General features: G+C 40.4%; 1 protein-coding gene across 3 annotated transcripts in view; it reads right to left on the bottom strand.

The window, feature by feature from the left end:
• shisal1b (shisa like 1b) overlaps positions 1–23,840 on the bottom strand; it is a 59,285-nt gene that overhangs the window by 17,239 nt on the left and 18,206 nt on the right. Inside the window, exons 2-4 of one of the 3 annotated variants that reach the window (XM_064930237.1) lie at positions 15,182–15,262; positions 8,484–8,683; positions 3,627–3,840 (exon numbers count right to left, since the gene is read on the bottom strand). In XM_064930237.1, coding sequence (XP_064786309.1) covers positions 3,627–3,840; positions 8,484–8,550 — 281 coding nt within the window. In that variant the 5' untranslated portion in view covers positions 8,551–8,683; positions 15,182–15,262. Of the gene's footprint in view, positions 1–3,626; positions 3,841–5,085; positions 5,154–8,483; positions 8,684–15,181; positions 15,263–23,840 lie in introns of those variants that run through there. The other 2 variants (XM_064930238.1, XM_064930239.1) reach the window with 2 other exon arrangements.

Raw genomic sequence — 23,840 nt, 5'->3', positions numbered from 1 at the left:
AGGAAAAAGGGGGAGGCTTGCGAGACAAAGAACACCATCCCAACCGTGAAGCACGGGGGTGGCAGCATCATGTTGTGGGGGTGCTTTGCTGCAGGAGGGACTGGTGTACTTCACAAAATAGATGGCATAATGAGGATGGAAAATTATGTGGATATATTGAAGCAACATCTCAAGACATCAGTCAGGAAGTTAAAGCCTGGACGCAAATGGGTCTTCAAAATGGACAATGACCACAAGTATACTGCCAAAGTTTTGTCAAAATGGCTTAAGGACGACAAAGTCAAGGTATAGGAGTGGCCATCACAAAGCCCTGACCTCAATCCTATAGAAAATGTGTGGGCACAACTGAAAAAGCGTGTGCGAGCAAGGAGGCCTACAAACCTGACTCAGTTACACCAGCTCTGTCAGGATGAATGGGCCAAAATTGTGGGAAGCGTGTGGAAGGCAACCCAAAACATTTGACCCAGTTAAACAATTTAAAGGCAATGCTACCAAATACTCATTGAGTGTATGTAAACTTCTGACCCACTGGGAATGTGATGAAATAAATAATTCTCTCTACTATTATTCTGACATTTCACATTCTTAAAAGAAAATGGTGATCCTAGCTGACCGAAGACAGGGATTTTTTTTTAAATGTATTTGCTTATGGTGTATGTAAACTTCCAACTTTTACTGTATCAAACAAGTATTTTAATATTCCACAATTATTATCAAATAACTGTTTTGTACAGATAATTATCAGACTCAAGTTACAAACGCTGGTAAATACTCAAACACATTTAGTGTTTTTTTTCCCACACTGGGCCTTAACTAGTCCTGTAAAAAAAAAAAATCTGTAGCGCCACCACCCCCAAACTACTTCTTGCAGCTATGGTCTGTCCTTTTTCTAAGAGATTTAAGAAATCTCAGAGTATATTTTCGTTTTTTTGGTCACTTTTGGTCACACTGTGTTTTACTGTACTACAATGTATAATGTATAATCGACGTCCAGTGTAAAAGCCAAGTTTTAAGTGAGAAGTAGGCATTGGTCTAAAGCAGAAAAAGAAAGGAAATTGACATGAGCACCCCAATACGTACTCCACCAATGTTTTCCAGCACACAGCTTTGACCTACTACAGTAGCTATTTTTGGTCTTTTGTATTTCCAATAATGTGTAGGCAGGTTGATTCAAACAGCTTAATTCATACTCTTCAGAGGGATAATGGACTTTACTGCTATTAAAATGATGTATATATACAGGACCAGTCAAAAGTTTTGACACACCTACTCATTCAAGGGGTTTTCTGCATTTGACTATTTTCTACATTTTAGAATAGTAGTGAAGTCTTCAAACCTATGAAATAACACATATGAAATCTTATGGACAGCTTTACACACTCTTAGCATTCTCTCAACCAGCTTCATGAGGTCGTTTCAATTAACAGGTTTGCCTGTTAATTTCTTTCCTTCTTAATGCTTTTGAGCCAATCAGTTGTGTTTTGACAAGATAGGGGTGGTATACAGAAGAGAGCCCTATTTGGTAAAAGACCAAGTCTATATTATGGCAAGAACAGCTCAAATAAGCAAAGAGAAACAACATTCCATCATTACTTTAGGTCATGAACATCAGTCAATGTGGAACATTTCAAGAACATTGAAAGTTTTTTCAAATGCAGTTGCAAAAACCATCAAGCGCTATGATGAAACTGGCACTCATGCGGACCACCACAGGAAAGGAAGACCCAGAGTTACCTCTGCGGCAGAGGATCAGCTCATTAGAGTCACCAGCCTCAGAAATTGCAGCCCAAATAAATGCTTCACAGAGTTCAAGTAACAGACACATCTCAACATCAACTGTTCAGAAGAGACTGAGTGAATCAGACCTTCATGGTCGAATTGCTGCATAGAAACCAATACTAAAGGACACCAACAATAAGAAGAGACTTGCTTGGGCCAAGAAACACGAGCAATGGACATTAGACTGGTGGAAATCTGTCTTTGGTCTGAGGAGTGCAATTTGGAGATTTTTGTTAGACGCAGAGTAGGTGAACGGATGATCTCTGCATGTGTGGTTCCCACCGTGAAGCGTGGAGGAGGAGGTGTGATGGTGCTTTGCTGGTGACACTGTCAGTGATTAATTTAAATTTTAGGGCACGCTTAACCGGCATGGCTACCAAAGCATTCTGCAGTGATACGCCATCCCGTCTGGTTTGCACTTAGTGGGACTATAATTTGCTTTTCAAAAGGACAATGACTCAAAACACACCTCCAGACTGTGTAAGGGCTATTTGACCAAGAAGTAGAGTGATCGAGTGCTGCATCAGATGACCTGGCCTCCACAATCACCTGACCTCAACTCAATAGAGATGGTTTGGGATGAGTTGGACCGCAAAGTGAAGGAAAAGCAGTGCTCAGCATATATGGGAACTCCTTCAAGACTGTTGGAAAAGCATTCCTCATGAAGCTGGTTGATGAAATGGCAAGAGTGTGAAAAGCTGTCATCAAGGCAAAGGATGGCTACTTTGAAGAATCTAACATTTAAAATATATTTTGATTTGTTTAACACTTTTTTGGTTACGACATGATCCATATGTGTTTTTTCATAGTTTTGATGTCAATGTAGAAAATATTAAAAGTAAAGAAAAACCCTTGAATGAGTAGGTGTGTCCAAACTTTTGACATTAGGCTGTAAGTATCTTTAGACATAGGCCTAATGTAAATGTATATTATTGAAGCGTCATCATCTTTATTGCTAAAATACAATTACACGCATATATCTGAACTACACAGTAATTTGACAGAGGTAATGAACTGTTCAGCACATCAATTGATAAAACAGGACCATGTTTAAAAAACAACTGGTTCTGAGTTTATGTTAATATTACACAGGTAAGCTAATGGTTACAGAAATCAGGAATGCAGACAGGCTCTATAGACCTCTGTACAGTATCTATATTAGTGACTGTGTCGAACACACCACCTCCTGTTTTTATATTTGCCCAAAAATACATTTATTTTTCATTGAATGTATTGTTAAAATAAAAGTTTAAGGAAGTACAGGCAGGCACCACATTACTACAAAACAAAACAGCTCAATCAAGCCTGGTGGTTGTAAGTATAAAAGCAAAGCTTGCTTTCATATAATAAAAAAAAGCTTGAAAAGTTAGTGGAATGGGATAATGTTTTGTTTGGGTTGGGAAGAATGCAATACTTTACCCTGTATGCGGTACAAATAACATTATTGTTGGAGCACCTCCTCTAGGACTTTTACTTTGGTTGTGATTCTCTCTATACAGTAGGAGAAGATCAATGTCAACGTGCCCTTTGAGCACCAGGCAAATGGTTTCAATGAGTGGGATATTGTCGAGGGAGCCAACAGCTTATCAATCACTAACATTTAAAGGCCAGGGCTTTTTTTCTCTGCGCAAAAGTCTTTGAAATGTCTAAATCTTGAGTATGAAACTGTTGGTCGTTTCCTTACAGATAAACTTTTGACATGTTCTTTAGATATTTACTCAATCTAGTGTCAGTACCATTTTATAATAACATTAAACCGTATCATAGAATCACAATAATTAGCTTACTAACAGATAAGGAAAAGTACTACTCTATATATCCACTACTAAAACCTGAATATGACTCACTTGTGTTTGAAGCCGTCTGTGGTGGTGGTCAGGTTGACCTGCATGACCGTCTGGAACTCAGTCTCGTTGCAGCAGTACTTGAAGGCAGTGTTGTTGTGGTGACAGCAGAACATGTAGGTCTTGTTGTCAGAAAGGCGAGGGCAGTGGAAACCAAAGTGATAGCGCCCCTTGTGGTCGGAGTATGGTTCACACACTCTGAAATGAGCTGATAGAGCTGTGGAGAAGAGAAAGACAGTCAGACGATGAAGCTACTGTCTTCTTGGCAAGCACTCCTGTGAGGTAAAATATTTTCTAGAATTACTTTACAAATCTGATAAATGGATTATGGTGATTGAGACCATCATGATTCAGCTTTCCTGCTTTGGACTTGCCCATTAATTAAAATGTTCTGGGAAAATTTCAAAATGGAGCTGGAGGACATGTTCATATATTCTAGAAGAATGGACCATGGCTATTTGTTTTGGGTGTTATCGGGAACAGGCCCTCACTTACCTTAGCACAGCTCAATACTTCTTAAAAATGTACTCTTTGTGACAAGCAAATGCCTTCTCCTTAACTGGATAAAAGACCAGCCACCAACAATAAATCAGTGGTGTTGTGGGATCTTTAAAATGTTACCACTGGAAAAAAAATGGTGCTATATTTAGGAACAAGGAAGGCGATTTCTATACAATATGGGACCTCTTTTTGCTATCTCTTCCCCTAATCTTGCAGACCCTAAGAAGTGTCAATATAAGAATTATATGAATCTACGGGTCAAGCGGACCCTGGTTGCTTTCTTCTATAAAATAATAGTTTTGTTATTTTTATTGTAAGGCCTCTATACTCTGGTAGGGGTATTTGATAATTTACATACTACAGCCACGCATTTTGCAACAGTCAAATTATTAAAGGCATGTAAGGAAAATGATAAATTAATGAAAAATTAAGAGCAGAGAACTGAAAGGGAATGTATCATTCTTATTGTTTTTGCATGTTTTTGTTTTGTTTTGGTGTTTGTTGATAATGTCATATTTTACCTTGTTTCATTTTAGAATTCAAATGTATGCACATATCTACAATTTGTTTATGATGTTGACCTGAAAAAAGGAGAATTATATAATAATAAAAAATATATATAACGAAGATTATTTAGCTTGTGATTTCTATTGCGGTGCAAATTATGCAAAACCAAGCAGAAATCAACAGACATTTATTCATCTCTGATTCTGGCAACCAGAGAGGGGTTTCTCTGTGATGGGAGTCATGGAAACATCATTTGGTAGCCTGGACTCATTGTAGATGATCACCAATTACCTATCTGTCAGAGCAACAGAGCAGAGATAATGAGTCTAGATTTACAGGGCTCATCACAGTTGTCTCATATGTCACTGTGGACCAAAACAAAACTACTTGTTAGACAGACGCTATCAAAACCAATCAGGTCTGGCAATTTGGCATCCTTTCACATTTTTATTACCATTGATAACACGAGGTAAACACGTCCTCCATAGCATAGCTGGGGATAGATTGCCCTTCTGGCAATATGGAATGGGTGTTGCCTGTAGAAACAATGGCAGAGGAGCAGAACTGGAACAAGGTCATGTCTCTGTATTAAGACTATGAGCACTTCCTCTCCACGATGGAGCCAAGACAATTCCACTGCTAAGAGGGGAAATAATGTTCCTTATGGGATTTAGTTAGAAGGGGGAAGGGGAGGGAGGGGATTGTTGTACATTTCTGCCACTGATGGTAAAAGTATTTTCTAATCCCATGTCGGCTGAGCAGGCCCATCAGGAACATATTGGCCATTTGAAAGAGGAGAACACTCTCAGGTCTAATGAACTTGGGACAGTGCCTCACTCAGGGCCGTCTGAATGACTGGCTGACTGGCTGGCTTATTGGCTAAATCGCTTGAATTGGCTTCCCTCCGACTCTCTGAAACTTTCAGGCTTCTGTATCCATGCTGAACAGGGAAGTAGAATGGGGAGTGAGGAAGCTTGAGGTTTAATAGTATGGAGAGACACTCTCACTCAGATGGATGCACGCTGGTAAACATTCATAACAGTAGTTATGATGGCACCGAAGAACATGGCTGATTTTGTTTGCGTTTTGTGTAACTTATTAATTAACTTATTGTGTAAATAATGTTACATAAAATAACTTCTGGACATCAGAAAAGCAATTACTCACAGCGGACTGGAAGAAACCTTTTCCTTTAACAAGTCCGATGAGAAGGTTATCCGGCTTTCACAGGAACAGGCCCAGATCCACGCCTTTGGCGTGAAGAAAAGATGCCGGGAAAGGGGACGCAGATCGAGGATCCTTCTGAGAATCCTGAGGCAACCGAGTAAACTCCCAATGCCTTCCATTCTTCCCCGCTAACGTGCAATCATTGGAAAATAAAATTGATGACCTACTATGAAGATTATCTTACCAACGAGACATTAAAAACGGTAACATCTTATGTGTCAGCGAGATGCCGCTGAACAAAGATACGGACATTATAGAGCTAGAGGGATTTTCCATGCAACAGCAGAACAGAGATGCTACCTCTGGTAAGATGAGTAAGACGTGTCTTTTTGTCAATAACAGCTGGTGAGCGATGTCTAATATTATAGAAGTCTCGAGGTATTGCTCGCCTGAGGTAGAGTCCCTTATGAGAAGCTGCAGACCACATTATCTACCAAGATATTTATCATCTGTATTATTCGTAGCCATTATTTATTTTATATTTACCACCACAAAATGAAGCTGGCACTAAGACCACTCTCAACCAACTGTAAAAGGCCATAAGCAAAGAAGAAAATGCTCACCCAGAAGCAGCGCTCCTAGTGGCCGGGAACTTTAATGCAGGCAAACATATATCAGTTTTACCAAATTTTTACCAGCATTTCACATGTGCAACCATGGGAGAAAAAAAATCCTAGACCACCTTTACTCCACGCACAAAGATGCATACAAAGCACTCTCCCGCCCTCCATTTGGCAAATCTGACCATAATTCTATCCTCCTGCTTACAAGCAAAAACTAAAGCAGGAATTACCAGTGACTCGGTCAATACGGAAGTGGTCAGATGACACAGATGCTACACTACAGGACTGTTTCACTAGCACAGACTGGAATATGTTCCGGGATTCATCCAATGGCATTGAGGAATCCACCACCTCAGTCAGCAGCTTCATCAATAAGTGCATCGATGACGTCGTCCCCACAGTGACTGTATATACATATCCCAACCAGAAGCCATGGATTACATGCAACATCTGCATCGAGCTTAAGGCTAGAGCTGCCGCTTTCATGGAGCGGGAGACTAATCCGGACGCTTATAAGAAATCCCGCTATGCCCTCAGACGAACCATCAAACAAGCAAAGCACCAATAAAGGATTAAGATTGAAACCTATTACACCGGCTCTGACGCTCGTTGGATGTGGCAGGGCTTGAAAACTATTATGGACTACAAAGGGAACCCCAGACGTGAGCAGCCCAGTGATGCGAGCCTGCCAGACGAGCTCAATGCCTTTTATGCTCACATCAAGGCAAGCAACACTGAAGCATGTACAAGAGCACCAGCTGTTCTGGATGACTGTGTGATAACGCTCTCGCATGCGCGGACCAACTGTCGAGGGTCTTCACTGACATTTTCAACCTCTCCCTGACCGAGTCTGTGATACCTACATGTTTCAAGCAGTCCACCATAGTCCCTGTGCCCAAGGAAGTGATGGTAACCTGCCTAAATGATTACCGCCCCATGGCACTCACGTCGGTAGCCATGAAGTGCTTTGAAAGGCTGGTCATGGCTCAAATCAACAGCATCCTCCCGGACACCCTAGACCCACTCCCATTCGCATACCGCTTCAACAGATCCACAGATGACGCAATCTCATTCACACTCCACACTGCCCATTCTCACCTGGAGGAACACCTACAGTGAGGGAAAAAAGTATTTGATCCCCTGCTGATTTTGTACGTTTGCCCACTGACAAAGAAATGATCAGTCCATAATTTTAATGGTAAGTTTATTTGAACAGTGAGAGACAGAATAACAAAAAAAATCCAGAAAAATGCATTTAAAAATGTTATAAATTGATTTGCAGGGAAATAAGTATTTGACCCCCTCTCAATATGACCGGCATCTGACCGTAAGGCGCTACAGAGGAAGGTGCGAACGGCCCAGTACATCACTGGGGCCAAGCTTCCTGCCATCCAGCCAAAATCATGTCATCAAAATCCAGTTCTGGTATTCTGATCCTATAGCTGATCTCATAAACCACGGGATATATATGTTATTCTATTTATTTAACCTTTATTTAAAGGAGGGGTATAAAGGAGGGGTCTGCGATTATAAAGAGGGTGAATTGGCAATGACACAGAGCAACTAAGCATTGGAAGTGGACCATAAAGTCCTCTAATGATGCAAGACTTAAAGGTGAAGCAGGCCCAGGGGGAAGGCAGTCTGATCCTTACTAGAGGGAAAACAGCTGGATCTGGTTAGGGCTCTGTCGTAAATATTGCCATGTTGTTAGTTACATTAACACCTATCCAATTTTAGGATACTACAGTAAACAGGTTGGCTCTTATGTTCCGTTTACAACCTCAACGTGTGAGCTGAAAGACTATAAACCAAAATAAAGTTCTTTGCATACTATTAAACCTCAGGTTGTTTTATAATGTGCATTACAGTTACCGACATACCGTATCACAAATGCAGATTAGTTACAGTAATCAACATCGATGTTTTACCAGGCAGCATACTGTTCCCTGACAGTCATACACCAGTCTCACTTGCTAGACTCACAGGCGACTGTGGGAAGAGACTATATACTTTAACACACACACACACACCATAGCAAAAAGGTGTATAAAATTGCACTGACCTGCAGTGGACAGCAGGAGAAAGATGACTGTCAGGACATTCAAGGACTGCCGGCTGGTGACAGTCATCTTCGGGTCCTCATGAAGAACAGGCGCCAGAGGGGGAGATTCTCACTGCAGGGCTGCTTTAGCTGAACCTCCTGGACATTCTTTGCTCTTTGCCACCCCCCAATCACATGGCTGCTGTTGTCCAACCGGCCACCTGGACAGAGAAAGAAAACCAATCAATCAATTAATTTAATTAACTTAATGATAATGATTATTAGGTATAAAGCCTATTCTGGGCTACAGTAACTAAGGGCTACAGTAACTAAGGAGAGAAAATATGCTTTTGATCCAATAAAATAAATCTTGCCACAGGTTATTTGCTCTGATTGGACCGTGCCTTGCAGCACTCACCATGGACCAAAACAAGTTGGGTCTTTTGTCCAGCCCTCTACTAGTTCCGATCAATGGGAGTGCTTGTGATAAATCACAAAGTGCTCTCTCTGTTAGAAGAGGACCCTGTTTGGCTACAGAGCTGTTCGAGATGAGCTTGTTGGTGATGATGCATCGCACCACAGGTATGATAGAGTAGTGCAATGCTAATGGGAGCCTCCACAGGCCTGGCTGGGGCATACAGAATTGAAGAAGAGAGATTTTCAATTCTGAGTGTCCCCGCGAGGCACGTGGAGGCTAGCATTCGCATTGCACCACTCTATCATACCAATCTGACATCCGTAGAATGTGGCTAAATTAGATAAATAGCTTAGGAGAAACTGTTTTATCTTTGTGAGGATTGAGGACTGTTATTTTCTGCTCTTGGACAAGTTTTTTGCAATTGGTCACTGTCTGTTCCTGTTGATTTTATGTTCGTCTGAGATTGCCAAATGTAAAATATATGCTAATTTGAGTTAATTGTAGAGAGCGTCACAGACTTTGTCATCAAACACTCTGAATAAGCATAAAGGGTTTTAGATTGCGCAAAGTTAGTGTGACAATATCATCCTGCTCATCTGAGCTAGGAAACACTTATCTAGCAGTGTACATCTGTGTTCATGCTAGGAGGTTCCTATATCCCTCAGGGAGACAAGGAGAAAGACTAGTGAGGCTGCTTCCTGCTTCATAATATTGACTTGGGTTCAAGAGACAGAATATCTGGATGTCTGTCAGCCTGGTCTCACAGACTAGGCATAACATAGTAAATGAAATTCGACAAACTCAAATTTGTATGGTATGTTACATAAGACAGAAGGTTACTTCAGGATAAAACAAAAAGAAGGTGGTTGATCGGGATGGATGGGTAACTGTATATCATCAAACGTATAGCAATCCAAAGGTTGTGTGTTCAAATCTCATCACGGACTATTTTAGAATTTTAGCTAATTAGCAACTTTGCTACTACTTACTACTTTTTAGCTACATTGTAACTATTTAGCATGTTAGCTAACACTTCCCCTAACCGTAACCTTAACACATTAACCTAAGTCGTAACCTCAACCCTAACCTTAACCCTTAGCCTAGCTAGCCACCTGGCCACCTAGCTAACGTTAGCAACAACAAATTGGAATTCGTAACATACATATTTCAAATTCGTAACATGTTGTAAGAATTGCAATTAGTAGCATATCATACTAATTGCAATTCATAACATTTCATATGAATTGTAATTCGTATCATACAAAATGGATGATGGACATACACAAATTTAATACATTCCATACCAAATGTAACACATCATGCTAATTTGAGTGTCCTGGATTTTCATTTACTATGTTACATCTACCCATGAGTCCAGGTTGGTCTGCTGAGATTGTTGGTCTCTGCCACTCTGATTTCTGTCACTCTACTCATACCTGGTCCTGTTTGGTGCAGTATATATAGCCCTGTATGCCCCTGACAAGAAAGGTGAAATGTGTGTTGTTGGAACAAAACCAAACCCAGATGGCAACCAAGGTGCAATACAGAGAAACTACTGTATGTGCCATATGCAGTGCATACAGAAAGTATTCAGACCCCTTTGACTTTTTCCACATTTTGTTACATTACAGTCTTATTCTAAAATGGATTCAATTGTTTTTTTCCCCTCATCATACTACACACACTACCCCATAATGACAAAACAGGGTTGGGGCGTAACGGATTACGTTACATGTAAGGGATTACAAAAACAGTAATCCGTTATGTGACCCACAAAAACATTGTAATCGGACTACAGATACTTTTGAGGATTACTTTGAAATTCAGTAAGGATGTTTGGATGTTTTTGAACTTTGTGTGATCAATCATTGTTTTTGAAACCAGGGGCAGCCAGTGAAAAATGCACTCTTGCAACAGCTGCAACAGCTGCCGAGTGCGTTGATCCCAGCCTATGGAATACAAATGGGGCTTTTATTGCTCAATCTAATTCATGCTCATCATTTTTTTATCCATAGGCCTGATGAACACTTGCTCAAGCTCGCACACGTTTGATAGACTTAAAGAGGTAATCTGTAGCTGCTTCATCAATTTTTGAACTTTAAATTCTATATATTAATGTAAAGATATAATTTAATGTAGTAGAAGGTGATGGGTTAGAAGAAGTATACATAACCAACCCATAAAGAAAAATGTAACATCCATATATGGCCAGCTATGTAAACTTTAACATTGATTTATCCTGCAATAGATATCATTCAATTGGTAACATATATTTTTGTCTTCTTCTAATGCCTCTAAATTACATTACTGAGTTTAGGTAATCAAAAGGTTCCGTTACTGATTACAATTTTGGACAGGTAACTAGTAACTGTAAGGGATTACATTTAGAAAGTAACCTTCCCATCCCTGATCATACTACACACAACACCCCATAATGACAAAGCAAAAACTAAAATATCACATTTACATAAGTATTCAGATCCTTTACTCAGTACTTTGTTGAAGCACCGTTGGCAGCGATTACAGCCTCGAGTCTTCTTGCGTATGATGCTACAAGCTTGGCACACCTGTATTTGGGGAGTTTCTCCCATTCGTCTTTGCAGATCCTCTCAAGCTCTGTCAGGTTGGATGGGAAGCGTTCCTGCACAACTATTTTCAGGTCTCTGATGTTTGATCGGGTTCAAGTCCGGGCTCTGGCTGGGCCACTCACGGACATTCAGAGACTTGTCCCAAAGCAACTGCTGCGTTGTCTTGGCTGTGTGGTTAGGGTCGTTGTCCTGTTGAAAGGTGAACCTTCACCGCAGTCTGAGGTCTTGAGCGCTCTGGAGCAGGTTTTCATCAAGGATCTCTCTGTGCTCCATTCATCTTTCCCTCGATTCTGATTAATCTGCCAGTCCCTGCCGCTGAAAAACATCCCCACAGCATGATGCTGCCACCACCATGCTTCACCTTAGGGATGGTGCTAGGTTTCCTCCAGATGTGGTACTTTGCATTTAAGCCAAATAGTTCAATCTTGTTTTCATCAGACCAAAGAATCTTGTTTCTCATGGTCTGAGAGTCCTTTATGTGCCTTTTGGCAAACTCCAAGCATGCTGTCATGTGCTTTTTACTGAGGAGTGTCTTCCGTCTGGCCACTACCATAAAGGCCTGATTGGTGGAGTGCTGCAGGAATGGTTGTCCTTCTGGAATGTTCTTTCATCTCCACAGAGGAACTCTGTCAGCTCTGGAGCTCTGTCAGAGTGACCATTGGGTTCTTGGTCACCTCCCTGACCAAGATCCTTCTCCCCCAACTGTCAACTGTGGGACCTTATATAGACAGGTGTGTGCCTTTCCAAATCATGTCCAATCAATTGAATTTACCACAGGTAGAAACATTTCAAGGATGATCAATGGAAACAAGATGCACCTGAGCTCAATGTCGAGTCTCGCAGCAAAGGGTCTGAATACTTACAGTGGCAAGAAAAAGTATGTGAACCCTTTGGAATTGCCTGGACTTCTGCATAAATGGGTCATAAAATGTTATCTGATCTTCATCTAAGTCACAACAATAGACTAACACAGTCTGCTTAAATGTATAATAATAATAATTACAATTATACGTTTTCATGTCTTTATTGAACACACTGTGTAAACATTCACAGTGCAGGGTGGAAAATTATGTGAACCCTTGGATTTAATTAACTGGTTTGGCAGCAATAACCTCAACCAAACATTTTCTGTAGTTGCGGATCAGACCTGCGGTCAGGAGGCATTTTGGACCATTCCTCTTTACAAAACTGTTTCAGTTCAGCAATATTTTTTGGATGTTTGGTGGGAACTGCTCTCTTGAGGTCATGCTAAAGCATCTCAATCGGGGTGAGGTCAGGACTCTGACTGGGCCACTCCAGAAGGCGTATTTTCTTCTGTTGAAGCCATTCTGTTTTTGTTTTACTTGGGTCGTTTTGTGTCGTTGTCCTGCTGCATCACACAACTTTGGTTGATCTTCAATTGGCAGACAGATAGCCTTACATTCTCCTGCTAAATGTCTTCTTAAACTTGAGAAATAATTTCCATCAATGATAGCAAGCTGTCCAGGCCCTGAGGCAGCAAAGCAGCTCCTAACCATGATGCTCCCTTCACCATACTTTACAGTTGGGATGATGTTTAGATATTGTGTGCTGTGCCATTTTTTTCTATACACATAGTGTTAGTTCCTTCTAAACAACTCAACTTTAGTTTCATCTCTCCAGAGAAGATTTTGCCAGCGGCGCTGTGGAACTTCCAGATGCTCTTTTGCGAACTTCAGACGTGCAGCAATGGTATTTTTGGACAGCAGTGGCTTCACCCGTGGCGTCCCCCCCACACCATTCTTGTTTATTGTTTTACGTATCATAGACTCATCAACAGAGATGTTAGCATGTTCCAGAGATTTCTGTAAGTCTTTAGCTGACACTAGGATTCTTCTTAAAACTTATTAGGGATCAAATCCCGTTAACAGGATCGATTTGACAGCATCCGGTGAAATGGCAGAGCTCCAAATTCAAATTAAATTATTAGAAATATTTAACTTTCATACAATCACAAGTGCAATACACCAAATTAAAGCTTTACTTCTTGTTAATCCAGCCACCATTTCAGATTTTAAAAAGTCTCTACTGTGAAAGCAAACCATGCTATTATCTGAGGACAGCACTCCATCAAACAAACACGGACAATAATATTTCATCCTGCCAGGCGCGACACAAAACTTAGAAATAACGATATAATTCATGCCTTACCTTTGAAGAGCTTCTTCTGTTGGCACTCCAATATGTTCCCTTAACATCACAAATGGTCCTTTTGTTCGATTAATTCCGTTGTTATATCTCCAAAATGTCCATTTTTTTGGCGCGTTTGAACCAGAAAAACACTGGTTTCAACTCGCGCAACATGACAAATATCCAATAAATTACCTGTAATCTTTGTACAAACATGTCAAACAACTTTCCAAATACATCTTTACGTATTTTTTTAACGGAAATAATCAATCAAATTTAAAACGGGATAAACTGCGTCCAATAGTGAATAAAAACAAAGTGGAGCGAGCTTTCAGGTCGGGCGCCCCAACCACAACAGAACACTAGACTCGACACTCATTCTGAACAGCCCTATTTCTTCATTACACAAATGAAAAATATTAACCAATTTCTAAGACTGTTGACATCCAGTGGAAGCGATGGGAACTGCAAGCAAGATCCTTGAAATCTCGATCCACATAAAAAACACATTGAAAACACTGTCACTTCAACAAACAAAAAATTCCTGGATGGTTTGTCCTCGGGGTTTCGCCTGCCAAAGTTCTGTTATACTCACGGACATCATTCAAACAGTTTTAGAAACTTCAGAGTGTTTTCTATCCAGAGTGTTTTCTATACATATCCTAGCTTCTGGGCCTGAGTAGCAGGCAGTTTACTTTGGGCACACTTTTCATCCGGACGTGAAAATACCGCCCCCTAGCCTAGAGAGGTTTTAACCTCATTGAGCATTCTGCTCTGTGCTCTTGCAGTCATATTTGCAGGATGGCCACTCCTAAGGAAAGTAGCAACAGTGCTGAACTTTCTCCATTATTAGAACATTTGTTTTACCATGGACTGACGAACATCAAGGCTTTTAGAGATAATTTTGTAACCCTTTCTAGCTTTACGCAAGTCAACAATCCTTAATCTTGGGTGTTCTGAGATCTCTTTTGTTCGAGGCATGGTTCACATCAGGCAATGCTTCTTGTAAATAGCTAACTCAAATTTTGTCAGTGTTGTTTTAGAGGGCAGGGCAGCTCTAACCAATCTCACCTCAATGATTGTACTCCAGGTTAGCTGACTCTTGACTCCAATTAGCTTTTGGAGAAGTCATTAGCCTATGGGTGCACATACTTTTTCCAACCTACACTGTGAATGTTTAAATTATGTTTTCAATATAGACAGTTCAAGGAGAATGTGTTGGTCTGTTGTTGTGGCTTAGATGAAGATCAGATCTAATTTTATGACCAATTTATGCAGAAATAATAGGATAATAGATAATTCCAAAGGGTTCACATACTTTTTCTTGCCACTGTATGTAAATATTTGTTTTCATGTTTTATAAATGTGCAAACATTTCTAATAACCTGCTTTTGTTTTGTCATTATGAGGCTTTGTGTGTAGATTGATGAGGAAAAACTTTTATTTCATCCATTATAGAATAAGGTTGGTAAGTAACAAAATGTGGAACAAGTCAAGGGGTCTGAATACTTTCCGAATGCAGTGTAACAGGCTATTTCTGGTTTTGGTTTTTAAAATCTCTTTACTTCAGGCTGTTCGTCGTCCTTAGAGGGACAGTCAGACAGACTCTCTGGCTTGTTAGAGCAGCCTTTCCTTTCCTTTGACTTCTGGAGAGAGAGAGAGAGAGAGAGAGAGAGAGATGAGGTTATCGTGTTCTGTCAGACAACAACATGCACCGCATGACCAGGGATTACTCTCCTTTGAAGATCCCCCTTCCTCATCCTTCGTTTTGGATTTACATGGATTCTGCATTTTTTTCATATTGTCCTGTGGAATCACCCCCTTTGTCTCATCTGCTGTCTTATTTGTCTACACGGTACAAACAGATATGGTGTTTTAATCCCCCGGAGCTGTATTTCGTATCAACAAAGAATCACATGTGGATAAAGGAGGTTTACATAATTAGCTTAATGTAAGTCAAGAAGAACTCCCCTTCCTGATACACATACATGCACATATGCACCCACACACACGCGCGCTCAGGCAACGCACACACATCTACATGCAAGCAAAAGAAAGACACACACACACAATGTTGAAAAGAGATTGACTGCATCACTATTGGTCTTTGTGTGAGGTGTTGATGTGCTGAAGGTATCAAACTGTCTGTTAAAGTAATTGGCACACAGTTCGGACACTCATCGGTATCACACAAGACATGCAGCCAGAGGTGTCTTCACAGTCCCCAGGTCCAGAACAGGGTCTGGAAAACACACAGTATTAAATAGAGCCATGACTAAAAGAAACTCTCTGCCACCCCAGGTAACTCAAGCTAGCAATAAAACCAGATTTAAAAAACACCTTTAGGCACGACGGGGACTGTGGAGAGACACAGAAATGTTATGCATTTTGTATTGTAGTTTGCATTGTATTTTGCATTGTATTTTGTATTGTATTTTGTATTGTATTTTGCATTGTATTTTGTATTGTAGTTTGCATTGTATTTTGCATTGTATTTTGCATTGTATTTTGTATTGTATTTTGCATTGTATTTTGTATTGTAGTTTGCATTGTATTTTGTATTGTATTTTGTATTGTAGTTTGCGTTGTATTTTGTATCGTAGTTTGCATTGCATTTTGCATTGTATTTTGCATTGTATTTTGCATTGTAGTTTGCATTGTATTTTGCATTGTAGTTTGTATTGTAGTTTGCATTGTATTTTGCATTGTATTTTGCATTGTAGTTTGCATTGTATTTTGTATTGTAGTTTGTATTGCAGTTTGCATGGTATTTTGTATTGTAGTTTGCATTGTATTTTGCATTGTATTTTGTATTGTAGTTTGTATTGTAGTTTGCATTGTAGTTTGTATTGTAGTTTGTATTGTAGTTTGCATTGTAGTTTGCCTTGTATTTTGTATCGTAGTTTGCATTGTATTTTGCATTGTAGTTTGCATTGTATTTTGCATTGTATTTTGTATTGTAGTTTGCATTGTAGTTTGTGTGTGATATGTGGTTGGTATATGACTGTGATATGTGGTTTTGTCACCTGGCTATCTTAACATGAATGAACACTAGCTGTGGGTTGCTCTGGATGGGAGCGTCTGCTGAATGGTTCAATTGTAATGTAAATGTAGTGCTATGTATGTTTATGTATATTATGTATTTTATTTGTTGTGTTGTTTCCTATTTGGTCCCCAGGAAGAGAAGCCGCTGCCTCGGCAGCATATGATTGGGGATCTTAATAAATACAAAATACACGCACGCGTGCGTGCACACACACGTGCACACACACACACACACACACACACACACACACACACACACACACACACACACACACACACACACACACACACACACACACACACACACACACACACACACACACACACACACAGAGAGAGAGACTGACATCTCTGTTGCGGAACACACATAGTGCACATACATGCTACAGATGGAGAGGCATTGTAGAGGCTGTTTGCATCATGTTGAACACAGTCCTGAGATGTGACGCAAACTGACAGAATATTCTAGCTATTTTGTTTAAACAACAACTGAATAAATCTGATTTAAATGTAAGCATCACTTGCTGAGGAGCAGCACAAATTAAAGACCAGCACACCATTATCAATCTATAAACCTATTACAGGATTATGCAATTGCTATTTTGTTCTGGGCTGGCCAGAAAATCAAACAGAAGCAGGACATGTTTCCAATTACTCCAGCATCCACTATGAAGTCTAGATTACTACCAGACAGACCCAGATATGTCAGTTGGTTGATAAGAAAAAACAACAAAAGTTTTCAGCTGGATTGCAAAGAGATAGCGAGAGAGAAAAATATACTCTTTAGTATTTTTTTGTGTTTTTTGTTTTTGTGTTTTTTTTGTCTTGTTTTTGATCAAACTTTTGCTTCCAGCCAGTAACACATTGTGCTTTCTAAAAATGTTTTTTTGTTTGCTCTTGAGTATTGTTCATCTCATAAGTTAATATATTTTTGGGGGCAAGAAAGAATATTGCATTCTGCATAGACTTCTATTTGATTTGCTGTTGATTAGCGGTTCAATTGTTACGATACATTGTTGGCAATAACTTTAATCCATTATTTGTACAACGTATGATGTCATACAATGAATTATAAAATGGGTGGTTCGAGCCCTGAATGCTGATTTGCTGACACAAGAACAAGAACAAGGTAATCCACAAGGTAATCCTCCAAGACAAAAAGGTAAATCAACAAGGTGGTAGGTAAAGCATAAAAAGCCTCAAAAGATACTCAAAAATAAATAAACAAGAACAAAAAACAGAATTCCACAAGAGCGTCCACCGGGATCAACAAGAGTACACAGAATAATAGGGAGCACAGAGCAAAGAACTGAGGGAAACTAAGGGTTTAAATACAATCAGGGGAAACGAGGCACAGGTGCAAATAATAATGGGGATCAAGGGAAAGCAAAAGGTCAAAAAGCACAATGGGGGCATCTAGTGACCAAAAACCGGAACAACCCTGGCCAAATCCTGACAGAAGGGGTATTATTGCTTCAAGGCAAACAACACTGAACCATGTATGAGAGCACCAGCAGTGTGACCTCACAAGACCTTTAAACAGGTTAACATTCACAAGGCCGTGAAAAAATTGAGACGACGAGACGGCCTACAGGGAGGAGGTGAGGGCCATCGGAGTGTGGTGTCAGGAAAATAACCTCACAATCAACGTCAACAAAACTAATGAGATGATTGTGGACTTCAGGAAACAGCAGAGGGAACACCCCCCTATCCACATCGATGGAGACTATCACAGTGCAGGTGCATTTATACAGAGACTTGATTACACACAGGTGGATTGTATTTATCATCATTAGTCATTTAGGTCAACATTGGATCATTCAGAGATCCTCACTGAACTTCTGGAGAGAGTTTGCTGCACTGAAAGTAAAGTGGCTGAATAATTTTGCACGCCCAATTTTTCAGTTTTTGATTTGTTAAAAAAGTTTGAAATATCCAATAAATGTCGTTCCACTTCATGATTGTGTCCCACTTGTTGTTGATTCTTCACAAAAAATACAGTTTTATATCTTTATGTTTGAAGCCTGAAATGTGGCAAAAGGTCGCAAAGTTCAAGGGGGCCGAATACTTTCGCAAGGCACTGTATCTGAGAATGCTGTTCATCGACTACAGCTCGGCATTTAACACCATAGTACCCTCCAAACTCGTCATCAAGCTCGAGACCCTGGGTCTCGACCGCGCCCTGTGCAACTGGGTACTGGACTTCCTGACGGGCCGCCCCCAGGTGGTGAGGGTAGGTAACAACATCTCCACCCCGCTGATCCTCAACACTGGGGCCCCACAAGGGTGCGTTCTGAGCCCTCTCCTGTACTCCCTGTTCACCCACGACTGCGTGGCCACGCACGCCTCCAACTCAATCATCAAGTTTGCGGACGACACAACAGTGGTAGGCTTGATTACCAACAACGCCGAGACGGCCTACAGGGAGGAGGTGAGGGCCATCGGAGTGTGGTGTCAGGAAAATAACCTCACAATCAACGTCAACAAAACTAATGAGATGATTGTGTACTTCAGGAAACCGCAGAGGGAACACCCCCCTATCCACATCGATGGAACAGTAGTGGAGAGGGTAGTAAGTTTTAAGTTCCTCGGCGTACACATCACAGACAAACTGAATTGGTCCACCCACACAGACAGCATCGTGAAGAAGGCGCAGCAGTGCCTCTTCAACCTCAGGAAGCTGAAGAAATTCGGCTTGTCACCAAAAGCACTCACAAACTTCTGCAGATGCACAATCGAGAGCATCCTGTCGGGCTGTATCACCGCCTGGTTCGGCAACTGCTCCGCCCACAACCATAAGGCTCTCCAGAGGGTAGTGAGGTCTGCACAACGCATCACCGGGGTCAAACTACCTGCCCTCCAGGACACCTACACCACCCAATGTCACAGGAAGGCAATAAAGATCATCAAGGACAACAATCACCCGAGCCACTGCCTGTTCACCCCGCTATCATCCAGAAGGCGAGGTCAGTACAGGTGCATCAAAGCTGGGACCGAGAGACTGAAAAACAGCTTCTATCTCAAGGCCATCAGACTGTTAAACAGCCACCACTAACATTGAGTGGCTGCTGCCAACACACTGACTCAACTCCAGCCACTTTAATAATGGGAATTGATGGGAATTGATGTAAAGGGTAGATATGAAAAGTGGGTTTCTGTTTCACTAGTCACTTTAAACAATGCTACTTAATATAATGTTTACATACCCTACATTATTTATCTCATATGTATACGTATATACTGTACTCTATATCATCTACTGCATCTTTATGTAATACATGTATCACTAGCCACTTTAAACTATGCCACTTTGTTTACATACTCATCTCATATGTATATACTGTACTCAATACCATCTACTGCATCTTTCATATGCCTCTCTGTACCATCACTCATTCATATATCTTTATGTACATATTCTTTATCCCTTTACACTTGTATGTATAAGGTAGTAGTTTTGGAATTGTTAGCTAGATTACTCGTTGGTTATTACTGCATTGTCGGAACTAGAAACACAAGCATTTCGCTACACTCGCATTAACATCTGCTAACCATGTGTATTTGACAAATAAAATGTGATTTGATTTGATTTCACTGTTAGTCTACACCTGTTGTCTACGAAGCATTGATTGGATGAAGGCATCCTTTGGTTAAAGGGTATTGGGTTGTTTGTTTGAAAAATGGTCCGAGTGGCTTGTCTACACCACGCCTGCTGTTCCCATAGTGACAGCTCTGACGTAGATCGCTTTGTTTTTCAAAAAGATTCAAAACCTCAAAATAAAACATAAAAGACATTAGGGTGCAAATGCAAGTGGACGAGCAGCTTGAGGTTGCCTGGGAAACCTCTCAGAAAAGAGAGGGGGGGGAGAGTGGTTATTGCTCTGTCTAGTGAGTAATTATCTGTGGTAGTGAACAGGAAATGAAAAAAAAATACTTGTCTAAAAAAAGAACAGCCACAATGGACAACACGGCGGGGTTTCCATGGCAGGGAGTATGTTGTTTTCGAGGTGAATGTGGCCCACCCTACTTTAATGGGCTGCTGAATTGTGTGCCTGCATGGGAGGCTTATTTCCAACATGTAGCACTTTATAAAGTTGACACAATCAGAAGAAGCAGCACTGTATAATCCAAATCAATTCAGCTGTTGTTTTCCTACCTGCTGAGATGTGTCTGTGGAGAGAATATGCTGTCCCTCCCACATCCCACACACCGCTCATTCTTCTATCAGAATCCTCAAGGGTAGATATGAAAAGTGGGTTTCTGTTTGTTTGGAAAGGCTGGAAGTTGGGAATCATGGCAAAACAACTATTCCGAGCTTAATTACATATGGGACAAAATAATATTGTCACATCGCTAATGAATCTTTTCTATGTCTTAGAATATCTCAATATCTTATTGGCAGATTCCTCCTCCAGTAGCAATATGAAGTTTGCTCAAATCTTGACTAAAGCTTGAATTGAATATGTTTTTGATGTTGGCAAGTTTAAATTGATGGAACTATGATACAGACATAACTTAATTGACGTATCCACATGTGCGAACCATGTAATGTGTAATGTAATGTGTAAAAGCCACCCAGGGGATTTGAGCTGACCTGCTCTTAATTCTTTCTGGGCCAACTGAGAATTCAATTGCATATGATTTCCTTTTGGTGCCCTTCTCACTCAATGATACAAATATAATTTTGTAATGAGCCAGTTACTGGAGTCTAACAACTTGAATTCATTATATAATCAAGGACTCAAAGTAGATTGGGGATTGGAATTTATTAGAGCCCATATCATAATGCAAGCTTTACTTCTTTACTCCCTACTATCTACTAAAGCCCATGCCTCCCACATGATATACATTACTATGTTTCACTACTTTATACTTTGTGTAGCTATGTACAGTACCTGGGAGAGAGTGAGGAATTCTCTGGGCTATTATTAGAGATTCCTGTCCAAAGGCAGGCAAAGTAAATGAAGCAAATGGAAGTGGAGTATGATAAACACAAAGGAAGCAGCTGCTGACTGAAATTCTCTTTCAGTGCTGCCTCTTGACCTCACTGAAAAGCATGGATAGATTTCACTGGTTATGATATTTTGTGCTTTGATCATGTGAGGCAGATAAGAGTGTTGAGGCAGCAGCAGATAAGAAGTGAATCTACACTTTGACTAGAATCCCTTTGAGTGCAATTTAGGGTGAGTGGCATGTTCTTCTGAAAATTGTATGTTCTTCTGAAAATGTTCTGTTGTTCTTCTGAAAATGTTCTCCGCTGATAATGTTCTTCTGAAAATGTTCTCCACTGAATGTTCTTCTGAAAATGTTCTCCTCTGACGATGTTCTTCTGAAAATGTTCTCCGCTGACAATGTTCTTCTGAAAATGTTCCCCGCTGATAATGTTCTTCTGAAAAGTTTCTAATGTTCTTCTGAGAAATCGATGTTCTTCTGAAAATGTTCTTGAGTGTTCTTCTGAAAATTTAGGATGACAATGTTCTTCTGAAAATGTTCTCCGCTGACAATGTTCTTCTGAAAATGTTCTGAAAATGTTCCTGCTGACGATGTTCTTCTGAAAATGTTCTCCGCTGACAATGTTCTTCTGAAAATGTTCTCCGCTGACAAAGTTCTGAAAATGTTCTTCTAAAATGTTCTCTGCTGACAATGTTCTTCTGAAAATGTTTTCCGCTGACAATGTTCTTCTGGAAATGTTATTCTAGGAAGAAATGTAGCTTTTAGGGGAGATTGATATCAAGTAATTCATCTCAGTCTGTATGTTTATTAAATTCAGTTACAGTATTTATAGTGTGGGCAAGTAGTTGTAGTCAACTGCAAAAGCAGGACTTTGGCTATGGGTACCCAGAAAAATGTCCTCCAGAGAGATGTCCTATCCCTGTATGTGGACTTTGATAGGCACAGACGGGGAAGTATAGTATCTCCCAGACACAACCAGTCTATGTTTGCTTTGATTCTCTCTGACAATTAATGTATTTTGGCCTGCCTCCACCACATCATCCTCTGACCCTAGCCTCTAAATATACTCCTAACCCATGGACAAATAGCCTGATAGGAATTTTTTAAATATGGAATCCAACGTCACAGAGACAGAAATGAATGCAACATTAATTAAAATTGAAATTGTCCCCCAACGTCTAGTTTATCTTAGTTATTCCCCAAATGGTTTATAGCATCAACATTCTCGAGTCACATAGACCAACATGATGTTATGAGAATGGCTTAGTGTGGGTAATGTTCGTCTACAACATCTTTTGATGCTCAGTGAAAACTTTAATTTGAATGATACATAATTCTAACAAGATATTCATACCTCAAATTCCTCTTGGTTTCAAGTCCCTAACAGGCCTTAAAAGGGTACTACACCCTGTTATCAGAGGTCTATGTATAGGAGTGTTGGTTTTGGCACAGCAGATAACCCAGACACAGAGCCATCACAATAGATAGTCCCAGACAGCTCAGACTACCACCAGGTCACAGAGGTCACTGGGAGAGCAAAGGTCACACACATGCCTCACAAACACTGCATCTGGGACTCACTCTTACTCTGACAGAAGGTAATATCCACTTTCTATCACTTTACTCTGGGTTCCAAACACTAATGGCATTTTGGCAGGAGATTTATATGGACTGTTAGAAAACCAAAGCGGAAAGGAGACCTCTTCCAGCCAGAGCCCGTTTTCCAGTTTTCCAGGGAAATTGTTAAAGTGAAGTGTTGGGTGACTGGGCCTTTACTGAGGAGTCACACCTCATTACTGAGCGTGTCTGTTTGTCCTCTTAATGACCTGAAACACAGCTAGCTTACCTTCTAAGTCAGGGTGAGGTGATGGAACTTTACACAAACAATAAAAGTTATGTACTGTGATGAAGCACACCATTATGGCGTGCTCTATGTGTCTCTTCATTTATTTTATTTGTACACATACCGGCTCTTAGATATTGGCTGAATTCCACTGTGATGACTTTTTGCAGGATTTCACACAATGCTTTTCCAACAAGTATGGATGATAACAGTGGTGAAGATGGCTCATTATAATACAATATCTGTTCCAGATATCAAAATGAGTCATAAATAACATATCTTATAATGAATCACATTCTCTTGATCCTTATCTAAACACACAAGTACAGTCATGACTACAGCGGAAATATGCCGTTCTGTTTTATGTACACTAGTGGTCTCAG

This window comes from Oncorhynchus masou, chromosome 22, assembly GCF_036934945.1.
Source record: "Oncorhynchus masou masou isolate Uvic2021 chromosome 22, UVic_Omas_1.1, whole genome shotgun sequence".
Taxonomy (NCBI): Eukaryota; Metazoa; Chordata; class Actinopteri; order Salmoniformes; family Salmonidae; genus Oncorhynchus; species Oncorhynchus masou.
Note: the sequence above shows the minus strand (reverse complement) of the source record. Positions and strands in the feature narration are given on the sequence as shown.